Source organism: Camellia sinensis, chromosome 11 (assembly GCF_055761805.1).
Source record: "Camellia sinensis isolate YWXY chromosome 11, ASM5576180v1, whole genome shotgun sequence".
Taxonomy (NCBI): domain Eukaryota; kingdom Viridiplantae; phylum Streptophyta; class Magnoliopsida; order Ericales; family Theaceae; genus Camellia; species Camellia sinensis.
The window spans coordinates 42,886,956-42,909,865 of record NC_138971.1 but is presented as its reverse complement, the minus strand read 5'-3'; the positions used below and the strand labels follow the sequence as shown (position 1 = coordinate 42,909,865).

At 37.0% G+C, this 22,910-nt stretch overlaps 2 protein-coding genes across 2 annotated transcripts; one reads left to right on the top strand and one right to left on the bottom strand.

Moving 5' to 3' along the window:
- Positions 1-13,430: 13,430 nt before the first annotated feature.
- On the top strand, positions 13,431-15,428 carry LOC114312168 (uncharacterized). Its single transcript, XM_028258374.2, has one exon. The coding sequence runs from the start codon at positions 13,652-13,654 to the stop codon at positions 15,149-15,151; it is 1,500 nt and encodes a 499-aa protein (XP_028114175.2). The 5' UTR covers positions 13,431-13,651; the 3' UTR covers positions 15,152-15,428.
- Positions 15,429-15,949: 521 nt separating this feature from the next.
- Positions 15,950-22,770, bottom strand: LOC114312171 (nudix hydrolase 26, chloroplastic-like). The gene is made up of 7 exons (XM_082893805.1): positions 22,741-22,770; positions 22,456-22,656; positions 22,328-22,378; positions 17,649-17,741; positions 17,352-17,444; positions 16,167-16,283; positions 15,950-16,068 (listed from the first exon to the last, which is right to left on the bottom strand). Exons 2-7 carry the CDS (start codon positions 22,519-22,521, stop codon positions 16,003-16,005), a joined length of 486 nt encoding a protein of 161 aa, XP_082749931.1. The 5' UTR covers positions 22,522-22,656; positions 22,741-22,770; the 3' UTR covers positions 15,950-16,002.
- Positions 22,771-22,910: the final 140 nt, after the last annotated feature.

The following is a 22,910-nucleotide window of genomic DNA, read 5'->3' as shown; positions in this document are numbered from 1 at the left end:
AGTCGGATATGTACCATTGGATTTCCAGACTCGTCGAAACGGTTGATATATGGCATTTTGAATCTGTCTGGGAGCCGGATGGAAGCCTTGGTGTGCCCATCCTCAATGCCAGGAATGGAGTTAAGGCCCTGTGCCCTTTTGAATTGCTTCTCAAGGTTTGCAATTTTCACTACAGTCGGATTGAACTCATCAACATGAAAGGGTTGAGTTTTCTCATTAGGCTGCACCAGGGGTCTGAGCACCTGAGCTTGAGCCGACCCTTCTCGAGGATTCAGACACTGCAAATCTTCAACTGGCGGAATTGGGTCAAAGTTCGGCTGGGGTCCCAAAGCTGGATGTGAGGCAGATGCCCCAGATGGGCGCTGCGTTTCAATACTGGTCTCAGCCTGCATGGCAGTTCCCCGATTTAGCGCTGCTGTCACGGCCGCAAATTCTTCCGAACCTTGTGCCATCACGGTTGGCTGAGTCCGAACAAAGGTGATGTGACTTGGTGACTGACGGATTAGATGAGCAGATGAGCCCTGACCGGCTTTTCTTTACCTTGCCTCAGCGAAAGAACACTGGTTGCCCTTGAATTGAATTTCTGACCTAACAAAGTCTATCAGCACAAGTTCGATGAACCTCGGGGGATATCGGAGCCTTCTGAAGCTAAGGTTCCCAGACTACCTAGCAAAAGAGAAAACAGACAGCATCTCAGCCTGATTCCACCTGAATAGATATGAGCCTATTTGAATGAGTGTGCTCTCTACTGAATTCCGCCCCAAAATTCGGCCTCAAAATCTGAGTCTGATACCCACGGGTAAAGCTGACTCCCAAATACTGATAGTAATGCCCGCAGGCCTGATGCCAAAATTCGCAAACTGGTGCCCGCAGGCTTGATGCCCAAACTCATACACTGATACATGCATTCCTGTAGAGACGCACTCTAAAGCACATAACAGATAAGTGAGAGCCAAAACACCCCTATGTTAGGGTAGGGTTTCCCTGTCCTATTTTGTCAAGAGCTAGGATTTCACTACGCATGCAGCGGCTTCAAACAACCTATGAACGGGTAAGCAACCTGTCCTAGTTTGGAATGGTCACTATGGATCCGAATATGCACTAGGTCGAATGGTCAAAGAGGGTGCCCCGGAAAAACCGGGGTTTGTGTTCCCATACTGGCAGAGCCCACAACCGGTCAGCCTTATGGTCATGCCTTGACAAGACAAGCCTCCGGCAAACCGTTCAGGAATAGCAGATGGCAAACACGGTGTCCTAGGCGCACCAATGCAAATGCAATGCAAAGAAACACACAAGCGTAGTCAAAAACAGATATCAAGAGTTCGAGTCAAGTTCTCTAAGTCCCCAGCAGAGTCGCTAGAAACTGTAACAAGCCCGCGGGGGACCTCGCTACAGCTCGGACTCGATTTTGTAGTCACGGTTCTTAATCTGAACCAAAGAGTCCAAATCTGGCAAATCGTTTTGAGAAACAGATTTTTGAAAAAGTAGTGCCAAACATGGACTGCTTTGCCAGATACAGAGTCGCCACCTAAATATTTTATTTTGGGAAATTTAGGAAACCCTGACTCGGTGCCAAAAGGCCACGTGTCCTTCATCACCAAAGTTGCCTCGGCTCGGGAACTTGGGTACGATTAGGGAAGGTCACTTCGTGAGCACCCCTGCTCGCCCGATCAAAGATCGGCCTCTACTAACCATGATATCTATTTTTGAAAACATTGTGAGTTCTTATTCCGGTTATTAGCCTAGGTTACTATGTGATGCGCACAGCATACAAGTATAGACTGAATCGCTTGAATTGGAACAAAACGTTTCATGTTCGCTTTTTGAAAATGGTTTGCTATCTGCAGGTAGGCTTAAAACATTTGATGATTTATTCCAATTTAAGTAACCCAACCTTCACCCACAGGTATTCAGGCAGTTATATCACATAAGCATATAGCCTCATGGTAAGCATGCTATTCATGGCATTCACTCACACGCATGCAAGGATGCTAAAGCATAAAGCTCACCGGGTACTCCAAGCCAAAACAAAAAACTACATTAGAAATCATGTATGATCCTAAATATACAGAAATGCCTAATGCAACACATGCAAAAATGCAAACTATAGCAGGCTCGGCTATTCTAAACATGGCATATGAGATGCTACAACTATCATGTATTCAATTTAGAATTGAAAAATACAATGCAGTTAGTATGATGCGCCGAGCCCGGTGCATGCAATACAAATGAATGATGCAAACATGTTGTCATACTGTATGCTAATTGAAATATGCCCTAATCTAACCATCATAAGCAGATAAATAAAAGGGAGAAAGACGTGGGGTTGGAAGACATACATCACACTCACGCACACTTATTACAGTAGTGCCCTCACGCAGAGGGTCCGAATAAATATGGAGTCCCAAATAAAAGAATGTTACAGTCCGAATATTACAGTCCAAATAATATACAAATTCCTAATTAATTAACAGATTAACTAAGAAAGCTGTAAAACTGGCGTGCAAGCCAGGGACTGCCTTGCTCCTGATGAATGATGCATGTCTGGGCTGCCTTAGCGCGGAAATCCATGACGATGCCCCGATTAGCCTCTGTTTACACCTGTTCTTGGAAAGCGTGCCAGACTCCGAAAAGTTGCTGATTCTTTATTTTGCTGCAACAGAGAGCAGGAAAGGGGCATAGCAATGTATTTTCACAGATATATGCATGCCTCGATCCTCGTGCCACCAATCACGCATATCGATGCATGATGGGCGAGGAGTCGAATTGCACAATTTAATATAGAATGAATGCACATGAAAACACAATAAAACCTAACTCCATCATGGGTAATCCGGAGTGTCGGTGACTGGGAATTGAGACACGTTCCGTCACTCGGAGTACGGAATGTACCTCGTTTCCCGTGCCCGGGCTAACTCCTATCCCGAACACGATGCAATATGCATGAGATGCATGAAATGCAACTAAGATACAATCCTAACATACACAATGCTATGAAAATGAGATGCCTCGAAATGCGTGCACACGGGCACGCAAATCGAGAAAATGACAGAATGCGATCTAAGATACAACCTAGTATGCACTATGCTGTAAAAATGAGATGCCTCGAAATGCGTGCACACGGGCACGCAAATCGAGAAAATGACATACGCAATGTAAATGACATGGAAATATGATATGGGCTTACACTAATATGAGAGAGCCTCAGCCACACTCACATAGGATGCCGATGGATGAAAATGAAGTGCCTCGAAATGCGTGCACACGGGCACGCAAACCGAGGCAATGGCATACGCAATGCAAATGACATGGAAATGGCATATAGAATGCAACATGGACTTATACTAACATGAGAGAGCCTCAGCCACACTCACATAAGAGGCCGATGGATGAAAATGAAGTGCCTCGAAATGCGTGCACACGGGCACGCAAACCGAGGCAATGGCATACGCGATGCAAATGACATGGGAATGACATGCAAATATGCTAATAGGATTTCAACACTGAAAAGTGGGGGAAAACAGCCCCGAAATGAGGCGAAAACACACCCGATGCATGGAATCTCTCCCGAAATATAAATTTTGGCATCCGAAATGGCCTATAGCTATACCAAACATGCACAATATGGACATGCAATGAAAATACAGAAGCAAGGAAATCCCAAGATAAGCATTTTACTAGTACAAAACATGGCCAAACAGCAAGCAAAGATAGGGCAAAATTAGCATACGAAAATGGCCCTAAACATGGGATTAAGAAGCAACTCATAGCTGCTGTCCTCAAACAGGTTAGGGCCCTTCAACAAAGTTGAAGAGGGGCCCAAAATATGATGTTTTCCAGAACTGTAAAACCCCCAAAAACAAACATAGATATGGCTAAGCTTTTATGCAAGAAAAAGGGCCAAAAGGTGGCCAAAGAGGGAAGTGGTATATGCAATGCCCAAACTGAAAAATTCCATTCTACAACATTGAAGAGGGACCAAAAATAAGCATATTTTCAGAACTGTAAAAACTCCAAAACAATATAAAAACATGCTAGAAATGCAATGCAAAATAAGGCTCAAAAGGGGGTATAACATGAGGTATGCAAAATATTCCACAAACGGCCAAAGACCCTTAATGAAACATGAATAATGGGCCAAAATAAGACTATTTCCAGAACTGTAAAATGGCCAAAAACAAAAGCATGGTAGGCTAACAAAACATGCAAGAATGGGGACCAAAAGGGAGATACAACATGAAGTGGCATATGGAGGTCCCAAACCATGAAAGGACCTAAATGAAACATGAATAATGGACCAAAATAAGAACTTTTCTAGCTCTGTAAAATGGCCAAAAACAAAAGCACAATAGGCTGCCAAAGCATGCAAAAATGGGACCAAAATGGGAGTATAAAGGCAAGTACAACATGGAAGTCTCAAACAGTGTTGAGCCCTTCTTAAATGTTGAAGAGGGGCTCAAAATAAGCCTACTTACAGTTCACAACATGCTCCAAAACAAATCACACACAAGCTAAAAATATCATGCAAGAAAATGACATTTTAGAGGGATAATGAAGCAAGTGCAAGATGGAGGGCTCAAACAGGGTTGAGCCCTTAATGAGACATGAAAATGAACTCAAAAGAAGGCCACTTTAATTTATGGCCGGAGCTCAAAGCAAAAAGCATAGATGGCTAAGAAATATTGCAAAGAAAAGCTCAAAAAAATGGGAAATGGCAACTCACCCTTGGAGACAAGTCTTTTGTTGCTTCTTGGACCAATTTTGATGACTCTAAGCTGCTGGAATTCTTCCCCTTGCTGCTGAAATGGAGTGGTGGTGGTAGAGCTTGGTGGTGATGAAGAAAACAAGGTGTAGGACTTAAGGATTTTTAGGAAAATGAGAAAGATGGAGGGAGATATGTGTATTGAGGCTTGAAGAAAATTTTTTCCCACCCTAAAATATAATATGGCCTGCTGGTTATAAGGACCAAAAAGGGGGTGTAAAGGTGGGGGAAAAGGAGGTAAACTTTCCCCTACAAAATATCCCCCGGATACAGATATTTTCCGGGGGATAAAGCTATACAGCTGTAAAGTGAACAGTGTGAGGATCATGGCCGGCCAAGTATTTTGGTTGCAGGTGGCCGGCCGGCCACACCCCCTAGCCGGCCGGCTAGGGGTCAAAAGGGTCAAGCTGGTTTAGTGGCCGGCCACCACATGATGGTGTCCTCCCATGTGTCCTCAACACAACCCTGCGGTTAAAAGTCCAAGAAAGTGGCTCAAGGCTGTTCAACATTAGCTCGGAAAGAGGGGTTCAAAAGGGTCAGGTGGAATTACTGGCCGGCCACCAACTTTTAGGATCCTCCCAAGTGTGTACATCACAAATATGTGGTTGAAAGTTCAAGAATGTGGCCCCAAGGTGTTCAACATTAGCCCGGAAGGAGGGGTTCAAAAGGGTCAGGTGGAATTACTGGCCGGCCACCAACTTTTAGGATCCTCCCAAGTGTGTACATCACAAATATGTGGTTGAAAGTTCAAGAATGTGGCCCCAAGGTGTTCAACATTAGCCCGGAAGTGTGAAAAACGGGCGTCGGAGGGCGTCGGAGGATATATAACTGGTTGCTGCAACAATTACTGGCCTCCCACCCTTCAGTGACCTTCCCAGTGATAAAACAGAGGTACCTGCCAAAAATGAACGAAAACCGATGCAAAACGAATGTTCGGGGGCCAAAACGTGCAGTTCGGGGTCCCGAAAATGGGCTGTTAAGCACCGAAAGTGGCATTCGGCCACGAAGTGGGTTTCTCAGACCCCAGTGTCCCTCAAAAGGGAGAAAATAAGATGTATGCCAAAAATCAGAGCAAATGGAGACGGTTAAGCGGTCCCGAACCAAGGCACATGGCCTAACGGCTCTGAAAACCGGGAACCGGACTCCGAAATGGGCAAAATGGCCTGTGGCCACAAAATGTAGCCCACGGCCACTGAGAGATGGTCTACGGGACCTCTCCCTCCCCTCAGGAAAAGAAACAGAGAAAACCGAGTTTGATTCGCAAACCGAGGCAAGGCACAGAAGAGGGTTCGGAAGTCCGGAGGCAGGGCTCACGGCCGCGACTCTGAGACTTCTGAACGAGCACATTATGAAACGTCACCGAGCGCTCAATCGGTGACGTCTAAGTCTTAAGGTCGGTCAAAAATGGGGTGTCTACAATATGCCATGAGTTTTGCAACACAGTAAGAAAACATAACCAACCTACCATTCTTTTTAAGAGAAAAATAATGAGATTATAAACAAGAGATAACAATATGATTGTAAGCATAAATTACAACCATTAAAATAATTTCAATAATTTTAATAAATTAGGTGACACTCGAAATCTCACTAAAGAGATTTAACTTACCAACCACTAAGCATGGCAACGGTTAATTTGAAACCCTCCCTTGGTCAAATATTCAAGTGTTACCAACCGTAACTACCAGGGATGCCCACGTCCGGAGTTATATACCCAAGTAGTGGCATCCGTGGTCTGCCCCAAGGAAACGGTATGCCGGGGGTACGCAACCTCCCTGTGTGCCACCAGCACATCCACCCTTATTCCAAAACCAAATACCGAAAAGGGTTCAAATAAGTCCCGTGCCATCTTAGAGTTTCGCAACACAATTTACGTGAGAATTCTCAAAACCAAGGCTCACCCTGAACAACCGGTATTAACCGTCAACCCTTAATTCCGTACAGTCTTTAAACCAAGACTCACCCCGAACAACTGGTATTAACCGTCAATTGTTAACTTTGTATATGTCGTTAATCATTTCAGTTAATTTTGATATTAATCACAAATAATTCCAAATTTTTAATCACAAGTAATGTTATACCAACTCATTAAAATTCCCAATCATAAAATATTGCATGTGTCACACAATACTAAATAAAAGTACAGAATTTAAATAAACAATTTATTTAAACCATGGTATGAAATAATAACTTAGATACAAGAATTAAACCATAATTACACACATGCACAAATTTTTTGATTTACAAAATTAGACTAGCATAATATTAAAGTGGTGATTTTATCTACTCTAGAAAAATTTTCAGAGTATATATCTTGCAAATAAAATTATAAATACATTACTTACACAACTCTAAAATTCATATCAATCTACAGGATACTCAATAAATATGTTATGGTTATTTTTCAGAAAGTATTTTTCCAAAAATAACTTATAAATAATTCTAAACAAATTCCAAGGGTGTTTATGACACAGATTTGTCACATTTCCTTACATTAATTCCATGCTTAAATTTATAGATCAAACCCATAATCAAAAAAATTATCATGAAACTAGACTTCTCAAATTTCATATTTTAGTTAGAAATTACCAGATTTGGTTTAGTATAGAATTTTAATAAATTTTCAAATACATGGTAAAATCTGTCACACAGTTTCAGATTTAGTTAAAATTTTGTATAAATTCGTAGAAAGCTCAAAAATTATTTTCAAAAATTTCTGGATAAACTAGACATCATTATCAACAACTTTGTAGAAGAAATCATCTCGAAATTTTGAGTATAAAATTATCTAAAAATTCGGGTAAACATGCTGGCAGATTCAAAACAATTTATTCTCAACACAGTTTCAGATTTAGTTAGAAATTTTTATAAATTCGTAGAAAGCTTAAAAATTATTTCCAAAAATTTCTGCACAAACTAGATATCATTATCAACAACTTTGTAGAAGAAATCATTTCGAAATTTTGAGTATAAAATTATCTAAAAATTCGGGTAACAGACTGGCAGATTCAAAGACCAAATAAATTCTTCAATTCACTCTATAATGGTATGAAATACACATGCAAGCCTATATCTAATATTATATCATGATTTTAAGGCTACTAATAAAGAAATGACCTTTAAATATTTAACATACCAATCACAAATTTACATACAACTATAAACAAAATTTTATCTAAAGTTTTAGCTATGTTAACATATGAACACAAATCTAAAAATTTAACAATTAAAAAGAATGAGACGGTTATGAGAGTTTTCTTACTATGTTAGGTTGTCAACGATTTATCGAATTTGATTTATGATTCTGATCGTAAGATATGATCGTCCTGGCTCCATGATCGTCTTGCTGAAATTTCACATCAATCGGATGTGATCTCACCGTTGATCTGCCATTGGATTCTCTTAGAACTTTTAGTTGTTGATCATCATCTTAGACTCAGAATTTGCAAGATCTAACCCCAAAAATGGATTCTACACGCCGAAAAACCTAAGGATAGTCATCCCCAAAGTCATAGGACCACTCGATTAACCTAAAGGTACTAGGATGCACCGCAGCACCAAGGGCCGAGAAACGCTGGATAAAATTCAATTCATCTTCTCCAACAGCCACGGCATGCACGACATAGAGGCCCAGAATTTTAGTTTCAATATCCCTAGTTCAAATACTTGTATCTTTTTCATCGTAACTCCGTTTTATCTTATTTTTCTGTTATTGGATTCACCTCACGGCCTAGTTTTTGGTTCACTACTCACACGCCTCGTTCCGTCTCTTTTTGCATGCCGTTGGATCTCCAAAATTTGACAAAAAATAAGATTATTTTCCTACCGTCTCGGACATTTTTTAGAACATCTTTCGGACCCCATAACTTTCTTAATTCTTAACGGTTTTACTTCATTCTTTCGCTAATCTCTTCAACTTACTTCGTACTTCATCTTGCATGGCCTATTTGTCTCACTTCTTCCCGGAATGGATGGTTTTGGCATACCGAAAGTAAGCCGAAAACCAACTTTTGAACTTCAAAATAAATTTCTCTAACTTTGTTTCTTTCCCCTCCATCTTCTTTCTTCTTCTCTTTCTTCACCTACAACACTTTGTGGATGGTGGTTCTAGATGATAATAGAAATAGGTGATGGTGGTGGTGGCGGTCCGACGGTGCGCCAATGGTTGTGAAGTTTGCGGGTTAGCGATAGTGTGGGTTAAAGCCGTGGCTATGGAGGTCGGGAGGAGGAGTAAGAATAGAGATAAAGAAGAAGAAATAGTTTTGAGAATGAAAGGTGTAGAGAAAGAGAGATGAAACGGATAGAGAGAAAGCTATGAAATTGGAAGAGAAGCAAAATGAGGAAGAGTAAAAGATGATCAAGGAAAATGAAAAGAAATAAAAAAAAAAAGAAAAAGAAATTGAATACAGCATGTTCACCACGTTTCTTTTGTTATAGGAAATGATTGCACGTGGAAGGTGGGATGTGAGAAAACATGGGAAGCAAGCCCATGGTTTCTGATTGGATTTTAGTGCAGAAAATATTAGGTTTCAGGGTAATTTGACTACAAAAAAATGTAAAGAAAAATATAATAAAAATATCATACGGTTCAGAAATTAATATTGAGTAATAAAGTCAAAAATATTTTATTTTATCTTATTTTGAATAAATTTTCAGTATAAAAATATACAGACTGTTAAATTCAAAAAAAATTGTGAATAATTACTTAAGAAAATTAAAATATATATATTATTTTTATTATATAAAAATACGGGGTTTCACACTTACTCATCTCTTTTCAAAAAGTAAGCATCATAGTATTTTGATCAGTAAAGAAAGTAATGGATGAAGAAACAGTGGTGAAGAACCATAAAAAAAGTGAAATTGTGAGTTCTTTTATTTATTTGGTAGGTTTTTGCTTCGTTTTTCTGGACTGGTGTTCGACTTTCGTTCGGTGGTTTGAAATCGAACAAAATAAAATAGTCTGGCATCATATTGTCGAACAAAAAATATGAGTTTGGTAACCAATTATCGAATAAAAGATACATTTCAAGTAACCCCAAACTATTTTTTTAAAAAAATTGTTTAGCTTCTCATTACCATGTATTTTTAGTTTCATTTTTTTACTTGGAAGGATTATACTTATACTTATTGCAACAACGTAAATACTGCAATATTAGTAGATTCTAGTCATAAATTCATTACAGACGAGGTTTGTTAAGTTTTTGTTATGAATATGATTTTTTCTTATTTTTAATTTGTATTGAGATTTATTAATAATTTGATGTATAAATGTATTTATTATTTTTCATTTTTTAGTAGTTGTGAAGTATTAATTAAATGGGCTTCTGACGTTGAGAAGAAGATTGGATTTGTCATTGTCACAAAGACATCAGATGCCGGAGGTAATAACAGAAAACCAAGACTTACACTTGCTTGTAAAAGAAGTGGTTACTATAGAGACAACAGGAAGATCAAGCAAGAATGATTGAGGTTGAAAGATTCTAAAAATTGTGGATGTCTATTTCTATTAAGGGGGAAAAAAATTACGAAGACAAATTTTGATAATATGTTTGATTGATGGATACAAACAATGACAGATTTTATGAATACTTTATAAATATTCGTACATTTTACGTTTTTATGAATAATTTTATGAATACTTTTTATGTATGATTTTATGGATGCGTGTTTGATTTATGAATTTTTTTATGAATGCTTTAAGGAAAAAGAATTTTTTTAAATGTATAACGACAGGGGCATAGACAACTCTATTGTAGTTTGACAACATGACATTAGAATAATCTCATTTGTATAACAATGTATCAGTGAACATGTACTTCACAAGTGACCCAAATTAATTTCTTATTATCATCTAATTGGACGGCAACATAATGCTAGGAAAAAAAATATTGTCCGGTAACATGGCAGTAGAGTAATACAAATTAATTAGCGCTGTATTACCGAACAGGCCCACCATAATTAAAAAATCATTATTTGAAAGAAAGTGTCTCTGTAAATGTATAGCAACAAAATGCTGGAGAGATTTATTTTTTCCGGCAGTATAACACCGGAATAATATAAATTGTTTAGCACCGTATTACTAAAATTAGTGGTGTAAAGAGATAAAATAGTTAATTTATGGTTAGTTTTGGTAATGTGTTGGGGGTGTAATGAGAATTACATTTTTTTTAGTGGTATAATGACATGGACAGTGTAAAGATGTTAAATAGTGGTGTAAGTAGAATCACCCTAAAAAAATTGATAAAATGTTTGGGGTCTCTAACAATACTCTAAAACAAAACACCCATAAACATAATTTATATTTAAAACAATATCACTATTATAATATTTTAATGATATTTTTTATATAAATTTTTATATATAAATATAATTTTTTACTTTTATTTCTACCATTATATCTAGATTAGATTAATTTAATCTACATATATTTAAAAAGTATAAAATTTGTAAAACTTTTTTTTTAAAAAAAAATTATTGAATACAACTAAATAAGATAATATATTAAATTTTTTGTATTTTTTATTTTTTATTTTTTGTGTTTGGTGAATTTAAAAAAAAATATAAAATATTATATTTCTTAAGTATATCCAGATTAGATGTATCTAAAAAAATATAAAAAATTACTTAAAATATTAAAACAAATTCAGTAAAAATTAAAAAGTACAAAAAATAAAAAGACTCATTTTTTGTGTGAGTTAAACCAAAGAAGATGATTGTTATTTCCCTTGAAATGACATGAATAAAATATTTATATTATTTTATATGTATAAAAGTTAAGGAACAAATATGTTATTTTAATCTGACAAGGAATAAGTGTAATTTTTTAAATATGAGAGGAGATCTATATTAAACAAAAATTTTAAGGGGGGTGTCCCTATAATTTATGTTAATAATTAATATTATAATTTTTTTATGAATACAAAAAAAATTTAAAATTTCACGAGAGTGTAATTATCTCATTACTAATTAAGTCTATTGCGGAAGACAATGCATTTTGACATGACAATAACCTTATGTTTTTTTGGAAATATGTCATTATAATTTTTCATCTTTTTTTTTGTTTGTTTGTTTGTTTGTTTGTTTGTTTATGCAACATTATGTCAAATGATTGCGTTATTTTGAATTTTCAAAAATAAAATAATGAAGTAAATTCAATGATAAATAACATTTTTTTATAAACCAAATGAGTAAATTATATTTTTCAATTCAAATTGTATTTTTTATCTGTATTATTTCAATTTAAATAATCTAATCCTACACTTTACATCTAATTTCAGTGTGCTCATTCTACATTCACCACCGACCTCAAGTAATTGACACGCATTGTAAAAATAAAAATAAAAACTACAAAAGTTAGGGTTTTGTATAATTTATTTATAAAAAAAAAGTAAATTGTAAATATACTTTTTGAAATTTATTTAAAATATGGATTATTTTGTGTGGTTTTTAAAATTATAAATACTCATTGTCAGAATTTTTTATTTAATAGAATTACTAAAAAAATAAAATTTTTAACTATTTTTCTATACAATAATAAAATTATGTCAATTATTAATTAAAATATATTTATGAGATCATTATAAAAAGTTGATTGGTTAATAAACGAAGTTATTTGTTATACAATTAGAAACTTTAAAAGGAAAGTATATAATTCCGAGAACTAAACTGGTATTATAAACAAATATCCGATATATATATATATATATAATTTACTTAAAAAATATATTTTTTTAGAATTAAAATAATATGAATTTTTTATTTTATTTTTCTTTTAAATTTATTAATTATGATAATTAATATTTTTAAAAACAAGTCACAGAGTAATTTTGAAAATATACTAATATTTTAAAGTATAATAATTATATTAAAATATATGTTTTTTAAATGAGACTAATATTTTGAGAGAGGTGAAATAAAAATAAAGGGTGTGTTTGGTTTAGTTTTGGGAGATAAATTTAAAATAAAAATCGTGAAGAAAGAGTTTAGAATTTTTTTTGGTTTGTTTAGTTATATATGGCGCTGTTTGGGAAGATCAATTTGAGGCTATAATAACCTCAAATTGAAAATAAGTCAAAAAGTCCACTGTTCACCTATTTTTATTAAAAAAAAAAGAAAAAAAGAAAAAAGAAAAGCTAAAGGACAAGGCAACAGCCTATGGACAGCTATCCACAGTGTAGGTACTGTGCCTACGGACAGATATCCCACAGCTATTAAATTACAATTTTGCCCCTTTAGTTAATTTTGAAAAATAAAAAGTTAGGGATAAATTTATCATTTTAACTTTAAACATCATTTCAACACATTTTCCAATACAACAATTCAAATAAAAATTCATCTCATCTTACCAAATACAAAAACTAAAATAATCTACTAAAATAGCTAAATAGCCAAAAAGGCTAAAAAATAGCTACTTCCCAAACAAGGCCATTTTAGAAATAGTTTTGGAGTATGGGAGTTTGAGAAGATTTGATATTTTGTTACAGTTGAATAGATGTGTGTAAAAAAAAAGTGATTGAGAAAGAGAGATGAGAGAAAAAAAAATAATTAATTGATGTGTAGATGAGAGAAAATGAATTTAAATTTTCTTTTTTTTTTTTAATTTTCAACCAAATAAAATTTTGAATTTTTTTTCAAAAACTATATTTTGAGTTAAACCACACAAGACCGAAACGTATTTCCTTAGCGCAGGTCAATGGTTTAGTTCCAAGGGTTTCTGCTTGTCCCTGTCCTCCAGCTACAAAGTCCCAGGTTTTGGTACTCTCTCCCTCTCTCATATTCTACTCTTTACTTGCCAAATTGTTAGAATTTTCCCTCTTTTAGATGCTTGTTTATGGGTGATTTTCTGTTTCTGTATTGAATCTGTAATTTCTTTACTACCCCATTCTTATGGATTCCCAAGAAAATCAAGAACCCCATCACTCACCACAACCCACTCAAACTCACCCCTTGTTCTTCAAATTCAGTTGCTTCTATTTATTATCAATACTAGTTCTACTTCTAGCAATCTTATTCAGTTTCACCTACACAGACTACTACAAAATTCAATTTCTGAATGCAACTCTCTCACCAGAGTCTTCCCATTTTCATAAGCTTCTAGGGTTTCTTCACTCAAACCCAACAACCAAACAAAACCCACAACGAAACCCTATTTCCAAACCCCCTTATTGTGTGCTATGGATGGCCCCTTTTCTTTCAGGTGGTGGGTATAGCTCAGAAGCTTGGTCTTATATCTTAGCTTTACATGAAAACAAGAAAAACCCTAGCTTTAGAATGAGTATTCATCAACATGGTGATCTTGAAATTCTTGAGTTTTGGGAGGGTTTGCCTCAGGAGATGAAAAAATTGGCTCTTGAGCTTTACCAAACAGAATGTGAAATGGATGATAATACCATTGTGATATGTCATAGGGAGCCTGGTGCTTGGTACCCTCCTCTGTTTCAGACACTCCCATGCCCACCAACTGGTTATGAAAATTACAGATTCATAATTGGTAGGACTATGTTTGAGACTGATAGGTTGAATCCTGAGCACGTAAGGCGGTGTAATCAAATGGATTCTGTATGGGTTCCTACTGAATTCCATGTGTCTACATTCATACAAAGTGGGGTTGATTCGTCGAAGGTTGTGAAAATTGTTCAACCTGTTGATGCGAATTTCTTTGATCCTGTCAAGTATAAGCCATTAGACCTTGCCTCTATAGGGACTATAGTTTTGGGCTCAACTCCATTGAATTCAAATCCCGATAACAAGTTTGTTTTCTTGAGCATTTTCAAGTGGGAATATAGGAAGGGTTGGGATGTGTTGTTGCAGGCATACTTAAAAGAATTCTCTAATGTCGATGGGGTTGCTTTGTATTTGTTAACGAATCCATATCACTCCGGTAGAGATTTTGGCAACAAGATTGTGGAGTTTGTTGAGGGTTCTGATTTAGTAAAACCGGTTGATGGGTGGGCTCCGATTTACGTGATTGATGCCCACATACCTCACGTTGATCTACCAAGACTATACAACGCAGCTGATGCATTTGTTCTTCCATCAAGAGGGGAAGGATGGGGCCGGCCTATTGTGGAGGCCATGGCCATGTCGTTGCCAGTGATCACAACGAATTGGTCTGGTCCCACTGAGTACATAACGGAGGAAAACAGCTATCCCTTGACGGTGGATGTTCTGAGTGAAGTATCTGAAGGACCGTTCAGAGGGCATAAATGGGCTGAGCCTTCTGTTGATAAGCTTCAAGTTCTGATAAGGCATGTGATGAGTGATCGTGAAGAAGCTAAGGCTAGAGGAAGGAGAGCAAGGGAAGACATGATCAGTAGATTCTCTCCTGAGATTGTTGCAGGGATTGTTACTGATCGTATACATCATGTACTTAACAAAACGGCTTGAGATATTGACTTGAATTATGTCCATTACTGGGATTTTATGGCCAATATCACTTGTGTTGCTCGAACTTGATTTGTTCAGCGATTGAACTTCAATCTTGTTAATAGCTTTCTTGCAACTCCATGGAAGATTGTAAGGGAAAGATGCTAATGGGATTTTGGAAATGCATGGATGTCTTTTTCATATGTATTTTAAATTGTAGAACAACTAATGTTTTGAAGAAGCAATGCAAGTTGAAATTTATGGGATATTTTGCAGAAATAAAGATTGAGATTTTAAATATTTGAGTCAAGATCAAAATTATCAAAATCTTTTTGTGGAAAGAACTCATCATGATTTGCATTAGGTTGTGATCTTGAAGAAGACTGGATTTCATCCTCTCAAGGGACTGATGATGGTATCCAAGGCTGCTTTTGAATATCATACTCGAAAAACATGGTAAATTGGATCACAATATGCGGTATGTAAAGATCAATTTTATTGGTAAGTAGATTTTTTTTTTTTTTTTTTTATTGTTTTCAATGTAGAGTAGGATAACATTCTGCATTAAAATTTGATTACAATGGTAAATAACATTCAATTTCAGAAATCAGTAGCACTGCAAAAATCACCTCGTTTTTTGAAAAAAGCATCAGTTTTTTTAATTTAATTTTACACATTATCAATCAATGGCTGAATTTTCTCTTTATCTGAATCTAATAGAAGATCGATGTGGTTACAGTGGAAACATCTCTGAAAATGTATATATATATATATTGCTTAATTGGTTGGAGTGAAGAATTTGAGTACACCAATCCCAACTGTATACCCATGCCATGCCTTTTTTCAAGTTATCTCAATCGGAACAAATCATTTTATTGAAGATGGAGGGAAAAAGCTGTCAAAACTTCTTTGTAAATAGGCTTCTTGAAGTCCACCGCCTGCACAGAAAAATGCAGAAAATATGTTAAATAATGAAATGGCAAGACAACCAGTTTCAAACCATTATTGCAAAAGAAGGTTAAGGAATTGCACCCACATGGTCAACTACTTGTTCTGGTGACATCCACGACCACGCTCCGAACTCCGCCTTCTCAGTCCCATTGCCCAAAAGGTTGATTTCGGCATCCTTTCCAGTGAATTTAAAAAGGAACCAGCATTTACACAATCATTTTTTATGAAATAAAGTGATTACAGATGGCATGATGAATTAGAACATCCAAAGCTTGAATCATATGTGCACATGTGAGTGAAAAGTCACAATGTATATGGGGAATGTAAAAAGTATAGCCTAACATAATAGTTGCATTCTTGCTCTAGACCGTGATGTAGATGATCAGAGATTGAGACTTATCCCATTCTAGCAATCCAATCAGGCATTCATTACAATTGTCTTTAGAAGAAATGCAAGCAAGTTCATGAATCAAGTAACTACCCAAACGAGTTGAAAGTTAGTATAAGAGTCGAAATGAAATCTGTCAGGGTTCAATCCAACTTCAGCAGAAATTAGAGCCCTGGGTCATAATTTCATTAGTTTAGTTTCTAGATAGACAATGTAAAAATCACCCTGGCAGTAAGCCGGAATAAAATAGTTTTGACGAATTGACTGGAGGAATAAAATGGAAAAACTAATTTAGTTGATATAACCTTGTTCACCTAGGGCCTTGACACAAACCAGGCAAGAAGTAGACCCATGCGTCATTGAAGGGCAAGCCACAAGTTGACTACTTGGGAGCATTAGTCAATAATACCTATGTTCCATGGACTGTTCTATATGTATGAAGTACCCATGTCAAGCACTTAAAAAGTGGCTGAGGGTAAGGGATGTGTCCGCTATATTTAGTTGGAAATTCATCAAACAAGTATATTTAGTAATTTGAGCTCACCATAAAACTATAAATAAAGCTCCTATATTATGCATGAAATTCTCTAGTGCACCTCGCAAACACCACCATTTTATCCTAGAAAATAAAAAAGTATATTAAAATATTTGAATACTTTGCTATGTCCCCATGGCCTTGGACGTGCGAATTAGATAAATCAGACATACCTGCTGAGCCGCATCACCCATCATGCATACTTGAGTCCATATAACATAGGTCAATGTTAATTATGAATTAATTTGATCTGCACTTGATTATCCTAAATTTGGTTCATTTCCCCTGCCAAAAGAAACCTACAATGCAGCTTTACACCTATTTCAAATGTATAAAGATGCTCACCACTTTTGTGCTTGACCCTTCCAGTCTGAGCCCCATTGTCGGTTAAGTTTTTCCCGGACTTTTGGTGGGAAATCATTTGTCAACCAATACGGTACCTGCATCAAGGATCAAAATTTCGTTTCGGTATATTGTTTTAATTAGCTTGGAAAAGAAACATTTTGAAATCATAAGAGAAATGACAAAAGAATTCGAAATATGAAAATGTCTACAAATGCAAGAAGAGTCAAATAGTCTAAAAGACTAACAAACCAACGCCAAAAAAGTTATAATGCTTAAGGAGTCAAATCTCAAGTCCAAACCTCTGCAAGAACTTCAGCTGAAGTAATTCCTGTTTCTTCTCTTAATTCCCCGATAGCTGCATCTCTTGGATCTTCATTTTCATCAATACCACCCTGTTCACCACACAATATTTTTCCATCTCATATGCATGGAAACCAAACTTTCCAAGTAAGGAATACTTGTATAAGATTATAAGAAATCAGAACACAATTGCACTCTATTAGATGCATTTGTTAGTATATTATTATATGTTAGTGTTTAGCTTTAATAATTAGTGTCCCCTTGCTTTATGCTTTCGGTGCCTCAATTGGCATCCTATGTTGTCTTCTCCTCTCTATAAAGAGAGTGTACATCTCTTTGTAAATATACACAGAAATACACAGAAATATAGAGTTATTCATTTGCTCTCTCTTCTCTCTTCTCTCATATTCAATATACACAATTCTCTCTCTTTCTTTATACATAAAACTAACATGGTATCAGAGCGAGGTTAAGAACTTAGTAATTCCGCTTCACCGGCGGGCGGCAGCCTCGCCTTGGCCGTCCGTCGGACAAACCCAAATTTTCTAATTTCTCTCTCTGCAGACAGCTCTATTTCCCTTCTCACTGACCACGGCTTTGCTTCATCTTCTCAGCCACCACCTCTGCACCGATCCACCTGCACTGCCACGGGTGATAGAGAGAGGGCCATTGTCAATCTCTCTCTCTCTCTCTCTCTCTAGTTGATGGAGGACACAATGCTGGTTCTACCATTAGAACCACTACTAAACACCGTCTTCTTCTCCGGTATGCCGGACTCACAGAGACCAACCTAGCTCTCTTATTCTTGAAGATCGACCCAGCGCTCTTCGTCTTCAATCGGAGCTCCATGGCTGCCAAACCTAAAGGCAACCGTGACCAGCTGGTTGTGTAACTACCAAAGACTACTGCCATTTACATGCAGGCTGTCGTAGCTCCAAGCAATGTCGGTTGCTCACCAGGCCAATCCAGCTTGCCGCCATTCTAGATCTCGTCGTCGTCATCGAGGATGAGTCACTGTTGCTGCTATTTCTACAGACACTGTCATGCTGTGACCCAACCGTGACAGACCAGAGACCAAACCCTCCATCTCCAACCTTCATTTCTCTTTCTCATCCCCTTTTTGTCATCTTCGTCTCTCATGCTTGTATCGACGCCATCACGACTCTATTGCCTCCATGATATTCAGATCTCTCACCACGGTGGTTGTCAATCTATCTGCAATCGTACCACCAAATTTGTGCCAGCTCGACCTCTCCGAAGAGCTCTTCACCGAACACTAGCCGGAGATCGAATCGATCTTCTCGTTCGAATCAACCTCTACCGTTCGATTCGAACATCAGACTATCCTCCGCTGTTGAAATCATCATTGTAGGAGTCTTACTTCGATACATCAGAGTTCGACGATTCTCCGACATCGGCGATATCTCGCTGATTCACGTGGCTTAATTTTGTTCTCCTCTGCAAACTCGATGATAAAGCAACAGACCACTACAACCGAGCTCTCTCTCTCTCTACTCAAGGACACCCACCACTATGTCTACTTTCCAACCCATCATCCACCACCTTTTGCACACCCATACCCCTTTTTTATTTTTAAACCAATCTCCACCAGCACAAAACATGCTCATATGCATACCCAGCTCTCTCTCCACTTTATCACATGGGCTTGTCCCCTCTCTCTCCTCCTATCACGTTTGATTTCAAAATCAATTATTTTTATTTGTTTTCTCCAAACTACTTTTACACTCTTTTAAATACCCATATTTATTTTTCTTTCCCATCATTTCTTTTAAACTTTTCTTTCCACCACTCTCTTTTAATATTTCTCTTTAGCAACTGCATTACTGCATGATGGCTAATTTTATTCAAAAAAAAAAAAAAAAACCATTCACAATCAACTCGGTTTTCATTCCCCAAATTTGTCATTTCTTCATGTCGGGATCAACCCCGATCACAATTTTACACCGCAACCGAAAATTAAAAAAAAAACCCCCTTTCTATCATTTTTTTTTTAACATCTTCACTCTGTGTTGAGCTATTTTGCTCCATTTTTTTAATCCCTTTGTTTCAACCTCCAATAGGTTTCTATCTTCACACCTATTTGAGTTTGAGGGGGAGCTATACATATATCATGGTGAGCATGGTTACACACCATGCGAACCACCCAAGCTGATGAACATGGCTATATACCATGGGAACCACCCAAGCCACCCCATGGTGCACTCCCTACGTCGCCTCCTTGGTGCACCACCAAAATTTGCTACAACGGTCCGGCATGACCCCGTAAACTGTCTCGACATTGATTCCGGTTAACTTCTACAACGGTCCGGCATGACCCCGTAAACTGTCTCGACATTGATTCCGGTTAGCTTCTATAACGGTCCGGCATGACCCCGTAAACTGTCCCGACATTGATTCCGGTTAGCTTCTACAACGGTCCGGCATGAACCCATAAACTGTCCCGACATTGATTTCGGTTAGCTTCTACAACGGTCCGGCATGACCCCGTAAACTGTCCCGACATTGATTTCATTGATTCCGGTTAGCTTCTACAACGGTCCGGCATGACCCCGTAAACTGTCCCGACATTGATTCCGGTTAGCATCTACATCGGTCCGACATGACCCCGTAAACTGTCTACATCGGTCCGGCATGACCTCGTAAACTGTCCCGACATTGATTCCGGTTAGCTCCTACAACGGTCCGACATGACCCCGTAAACTGTCTCGACATTGATTCCGGTTAGCTTCTACATCGGTCCGGCATGACCTCGTAAACTATCCCGACATTGATTCCGGTTAGCTCCTACAATGGTCCGACATGACCCCATAAACTGTCTCGACATTGATTCCGGTTAGCTTCTACATCGGTCCGGCATGACCTCGTAAACTGTCCAGACATTATCTGCTACAACGGTCCGACACGACCATACAGTGTCTTTTCCAACGATGTGACACGACCATACCATGTCTTCAACAACGATTTGACACAACCATACAGTGTCTCTTATCCTATTTTATTTTATTTATCAGTTTACTTTCCTATTTTGTTACTCTCTTCGAACTCAAATTGGTTAGTACCTATCCTCCTGGAGTTTGAGGGGGGCTATTAGTATATTATTATATGTTAGTGTTTAGCTTTAATAATTAGTGTCCCCTTGCTTTATGCTTTCGGTGCCTCAATTGGCATCCTATGTTGTCTTCTCCTCTCTATAAAGAGAGTGTACATCTCTTTGTAAATATATATAGAAATACACAGAAATATAGAGTTATTCATTTGCTCTCTCTTCTCTCTTCTCTCATATTCAATATACACAATTCTCTCTCTTTCTTTATACATAAAACTAACAGCATTGAAGTTTTAACAATTTATGCAAGTTTTGACATCACAACTACAACTCTGGACTACACACTAATTGTCCATTAAACATATCATAATGCTTTTCACCTGTTCAAGCTTTAAAATATTGACACACACATATATATATATATATATATATATAGAGAGAGAGAGAGAGAGACTAGCCTTCATAAATAATCACAACTTTGGGAATTCAAGAATGTTAGCTATGGTGCACTCTAATCTATCACAATCTGCCACTAAAGTATGGAGGGAGGGAGTAACGATAACAATCTAAACTGTTCAAAAACAACCAACCAAGAAAGTTCCAAAACCCACGATAATTATGAAAGAAATGAACAGAAAAGAAAAATAAAATAAAAACAATCTAGTCAATCTAAATTGTTATAAAATGGCCCACTAGCATCACTAAGTTCCAAAACCCAAAAGAGTTGTTGCAACTGTTTCCAATTCTGAAACCAACATAAAATACACTCACCTAAGAGTTTAGATAAAAAAATTAAAAAATAAAAACTGATTATTTAGTAGATTAGCACACGAATATGGAATGCAAAAATCAAACCACAGACCTATTGTAAAATCTAGTGCAACCTAATTTTTAGAACTCCCGAATTCTATGTTTAATGCTATAAGCAATACATATATCTATACTATTATATAAAGTGTACAACCAATTTGGTATGAACACCTTTATCATGTTTTTTTTCTCATTCTTAAATTACCCCTAGGTAACTGTCGATTTCAAATTTTATAACTTTTTTAAGTTTTTAAAAGCACACCTGCACACCTAGTTGTACATATATATATATATATATATATTTGATGATGAGAAAATACTTAAGCCAAGGCTAGCCCTTTGGCCACCAAGTCTTTCCTAAGGGGAGGTTTTGGATTCCACTCTTAGGAGTGGAAAGCGAGGCAAGACATAAGTGCTTGCAAGGAGAGGATGCAAGTTCAACACCCACCACGTGCTAATTTAACAACTAATCACTGAATTCCACCAATCAAAACAATAAAAAAGAAAAAAACCCATTAAGCCAAGGCCACTTTGGACCCAAGATAAACCCGGATACTTACAAATACCCACAAGCCACAAGTATCAGGTAAGCACACAGCCCAGCCATGAAACTCTCTCACAAATTTTTCTTTCCAAAGTTGCACATTTTTTAAAACCCAAAAAAAAAAAAAAAAAAAAAACCATTTAAGATCAAACTGCTTCAACCATATATATGGATGTACATACACAAAATTCCAATGTAAAAATCGAAAAAGAAAACCAGACCCTGATCATCAATTAGCATTTTCAATTCAGGGTTACCTGTGGCATTTGCCAGGAGTCAGGTATATCGAGCCTCGAAGCAGCAAAAATCTTCACAACACAAACACAAGCATTTAGAGAAAGAATGAGAAACTAATTCTGGAGAAAGAATAGCACGAATTTGTGACCTTTTTGGAAGGATTGATGATACAAATGCCGGCGTTTCTTCTGTAACGTTCGGGAGGGGCTTCCATGGATGAGGATGACGAGAAATACGAAGTAGTTGAGCGATTACAAAGATGATTGAGACGGAGGAGTGGTAGGGTCGTGAATATGTTGGATTTGAGAGGGTAATTTGGGGATGAGGATAGAGTAGGGTTAGAGAGGACCTGCAAAGGAGGACAAGAGATTGGGAAATTAAAGACGATGATGAATCTACATAAAGCCATAAAACAAACGTAGATACTTCCTACCTGTTCTGCGAACTCTCTCCGTTTCTTCCTTTTTGTGTAGTTTACATTTAGGGCAAAAACAATTTGGTTAAAAAAAATCTAGTTGCACATAGGTCGAGCATATATTTGAACATAAAAATTATGTATCTGGATGATTAGTGTAACGCGCTCAAAAATAAACCTATCATAAC